This window comes from Austrofundulus limnaeus, unplaced genomic scaffold, assembly GCF_001266775.1.
Source record: "Austrofundulus limnaeus strain Quisiro unplaced genomic scaffold, Austrofundulus_limnaeus-1.0 Scaffold294, whole genome shotgun sequence".
In the NCBI taxonomy this organism is placed as follows: Eukaryota; Metazoa; Chordata; class Actinopteri; order Cyprinodontiformes; family Rivulidae; genus Austrofundulus; species Austrofundulus limnaeus.
Genome location: NW_013952696.1, coordinates 271,149 through 275,210, shown reverse-complemented (window position 1 = coordinate 275,210; position 4,062 = coordinate 271,149). Strand labels below are relative to the sequence as shown.

Genomic DNA, 4,062 nt, shown 5'->3' with positions numbered 1-4,062 from the left:
CTATCTATCTATCTATCTATCTATCTATCTATCTATCTATCTATCTATCTATCTATCTATCTATCTATCTATCTATCTATCTATCTATTTTATTTGTTGAACTTCCAAAAGGCACTTTGGACCAATAATGGAGAACATATATACTGAACATACGGATCCCAAAACAAGACTCCAGAGAAACTGATCTGACTCCAAGTCCATTTGATTTATCCAACATGTTCCAGTTTTCCAGACAAGGTTCCTCTCAAGCACAAGCTGACTCTAGTCGACTCCTTAAAATGTATCTCATCAATAACGTTTGTTGTAAGTAATGCTTTGAGTGACATGAAACCAATTAAATGGTTCATTCTGGAGACCCAAAACCCTCACTAGCATGAAGGAACTCAGAAGCTTGTTTAGGTTTTAATACATTTACTGTATATTTTTCTGTCTTCCTAGTTTTAGACACTCTTTGCATCTCAAATCTGCTTATAAGTCTGTTGTCTAATTATTTATCATCATCTGCAAGGGGGCAACAATTAAGATGGACAAATCTACTGGAGCCATTGTTGTGGCCAGGATCATGAGAGGAGGTTCAGCTGATAAAAGTGGTAAGCTGAAATACATACATGTATGGAGGAGCATTACATTCACCTAAATAAATAAATAAATAAATAAATAATTAGACTCCTGATCTCATAATTGTGGAATAAGATGACATTTTTACGAGATAAGATTCATTATTACAGAATAAGATGTCATAATTATGAGAAAAGATGAGGATTTATGATTTTGAGCAGGTAGGAACTATTGTTTTGACTTTATGTTCCATCTGGATGTGTATGTGTGCGATGCCGAAAGTTTGAGTGCCCAGACAGAGCTGTATATTACGGGGCCTGCGAGAGGACATAGGAGATATTTTTTCTTTTGCGTTCCCACGCAATACTTTTGCGTTACCTCGCAATACCTTTTGCGTTCCCTCGCAATAGCTTTTGCGTTCCCTCGCAAAAGTAGTTTATCACTGTTGTGCCTGCCGATTTATTAGCAAACTCACATGTTCACCATTAGCAAGTTAGCCTACTGCTTTAATTCAGCTTCAGAATAAATATATCACACAGCCACGCATGGAAGTACTGTATGTCACATGCCAATATTTTAACACAGTACAGCCACACAACATCAATGTCAATTTAACGAACTTGTGGCGACACATCCTGATTTGGTAACCGGATATTTCAAAATGAAAGTCTGATTTAATTCAATTCATATACAAAACAATCTTTTGCATGGGAACGTAAAACAATATTGTGTGGGAACGCAAAAGTATTGCGCGGGAACGCAAAAGTATTGCGCGGGAACGCAAAAGTATTGCGCGGGAACGCAAAAGTATTGCAAGGGAACGCAAAGATATTGCGTGGGAATGCAAAAGGGAATAAAAATCCCCCCCGTGTCCCCTCGCGGGCTCCGTAGTATATAATTTATCCACCAGAGTTTAATAAAGTTCTGACCCATAGAGTTGAAAATGGACCAAGTGTGCACTTTTTGTGCACGAACAGGACATAATAAACAACCGGACAGTTTTTTGGGACACCACCAAGCCAGGTGCATTTCAGATGTATTATACCTATAGCCATGAAGCATCCAGTACTGGTTTAATTGGTCTTACAGGAAGAGAGCGACTACCAGCAGGTCAGAGTGGGCTTTTGCCTGAACAGCCCAAAGGACAAAATACGCAATGTCGACAAACTAGTAATAATGTCATCTGTAATGTTTGTTCTGACTGTATTGAATAGGACTCTTATTTTGAAATTCCCAGTTACAGTAACCAGAATTAGCACTAGTTATGGAATTTGACAGTAATATGAGTGCCAGTGTTATGCTGAATTAAAAAGAAGCAACTCCTGTAGACAGGTGGATTTATAACAAACCGGCAGACAGAACACCATCTACATTAAGTAAACTCAACATTTTCTAGTGTCTCATATACTTTATTTTGTGTACATTTATGATTTGAAGACCTCATCCATGAAGGAGATGAGCTGAAGGAGGTTAACGGAGTTTCCCTGAAACACAGAAAACCAAAGGAAATCCTTCCTCTCATGGTCAGTCACACACTTACCTTCATTGTCTGCCCCTTCTCTCTACACTTTAACTTTTTCTCTTAAAGGTTATCTCTTGCCCATGTGTGTAGAGTTTTGTGTTTATCTGTGTTTTTATTTTTCCTTCTGTGTTCATGTTCCCTTGTGTCTTTGTTTTACCTGCTCCTCTGTTTTTCCTCTGGCCTTCCCATTCTCACCTGTTCCCAGTTGTCTCACTCACAGGTGTTGGTGGTTTCAGTTAATTAGGTTCCCTTTAAAGTCTGAGTCCTCCCCTCTTCTTGCCCATCATGGATTGTAATCTGAATCAGTTGTGATTTGTGACGTTACATCAGCACTTTATTTTGAAATAAACCTTTTACCTTTGAGCCTCCTTTGGCTCAGTATGCATTTGGGTTTTAATGACTGCCTATCATAATAATCTTTTTCTTCTTATTTATTTCTATTTGCCAGTAAATATAATTTAAAAAACAGTAACGTGTAAGTTTATTTTTTGTGTCTGCAATGAACAGCATGGGCAGTTTTTTTTGATAAACTCGTTTATCCAAAATCTTTCCCAAATACTGTAAGTTTAAGTGGAACTGTTCAAACTGGATGTGGATTTTAAAAATCCTTCACTGACTATAATCTGTAGTGCTACATAATGAAATATCAACAAAGAAACTGACTGAAAAGCCTTTTTGGCAGAGTTGTAAAGTAACTAAGCACAAATACTTTGATACTCTACTTAAGTAGAAATTTTGGTTATCTGTACTTTACTTGAGTAATTATTTTTCAGCGTACTTTTTACTTTAACTCATTACATTTTTACACAATTATCTGTACTTTCTACTCAGTACATTTTTTTAAAAAGGTAATAAGTAGAAAGTCATTACTCCTATTTTATTCTGAGTTATTACTTAAAAAATACTATCCTGATAAACTGTGTCTCCTGGATAGAGTGAATTTAATTATGGTTGTATTAGAAGTATAAATATAAACCATTCTGACACCCTATTAGCTTGTACACAACCCATCACAGCTGCACGCCGTTAGAAAAAACATTTTTTTGGAGAAGTCACCTCCCAATAAATGTCATTTTGGAAAATATAACTGCTCACTTTTACTCAGTACTTTTACTTTCAATACTTACTGTATTTATTCATGTATAATACTAGAAATTTTACCCAAAAAATCATCCATAAAGTTGGGGGGTAGTATTATACACAGGTTATTAATGAATAGGTTTTTTATGCTTTTTAAGCTCCAAAAATGATGAACGTATTATACTCGAGATCATATTATACATGAATAAATACAGTAAGTAGATTTTGTGTCGGAAATTTACTTTTGATAAGTACAAAAAATATCAGATACTGTTGGGTTTGTGTTTTGTCTGAAGTGTACTTCTTGTGTCTCCCAGCGCCATCACTCATCTTTTCTCCTCAGCTGTTTCCCTCCTCAGTATTTTTGTTAAAATAAATCTTTTATTTAAAAACTTTACTCTGCCTGGAATTGGGTTCATTCCACCACCGCATCACAACAGATACTTTAAGACTTTTACTCAAGTAATATTTTTACAGAAGACTTTAACTTTTACCAAAGAATTTTTATGATAAGATATTTGTACTTTTACTCAAGTATCACTTTGAGGTACTTTATACAACACTGCTTTTTGGTCAGATAGTTATAGATCAGTTTGAGATGAACAGCCTTCTGACACCAGCACCTGCACCATGTCATATTTTTCTTTCCCTGCAAACAATTTATTTTAAAAGAATTATTTCAGGTCTTTGGAGCTCACTGTTTATGACCAGTTACTACTGAAACTAACAAATTTAAGTCTTAGTAGCATAAACACTGCATATGTTCAGCCAGGGGTGTCACTAGGTTTTAAGGACAAGGGGGGCTTGGCCCCCAGGAGACGCACAGAATTTTTGCATATTATATATTTGTATTGTGTGTGTGTGTATGTATGTATGTATGTATGTATGTATGTATGTATGTA

General features: G+C 35.8%; 1 protein-coding gene across 1 annotated transcript in view; it reads left to right on the top strand.

Moving 5' to 3' along the window:
• Window positions 1–4,062, top strand: part of LOC106526800 (MAGUK p55 subfamily member 7) — a gene marked incomplete at its 3' end in the record, with an annotated part of 36,690 nt that overhangs the window by 14,549 nt on the left and 18,079 nt on the right. Inside the window, 2 exon segments of the mRNA XM_014021484.1 lie at window positions 509–590; window positions 1,996–2,081. Coding sequence (XP_013876938.1) covers window positions 509–590; window positions 1,996–2,081 — 168 coding nt within the window.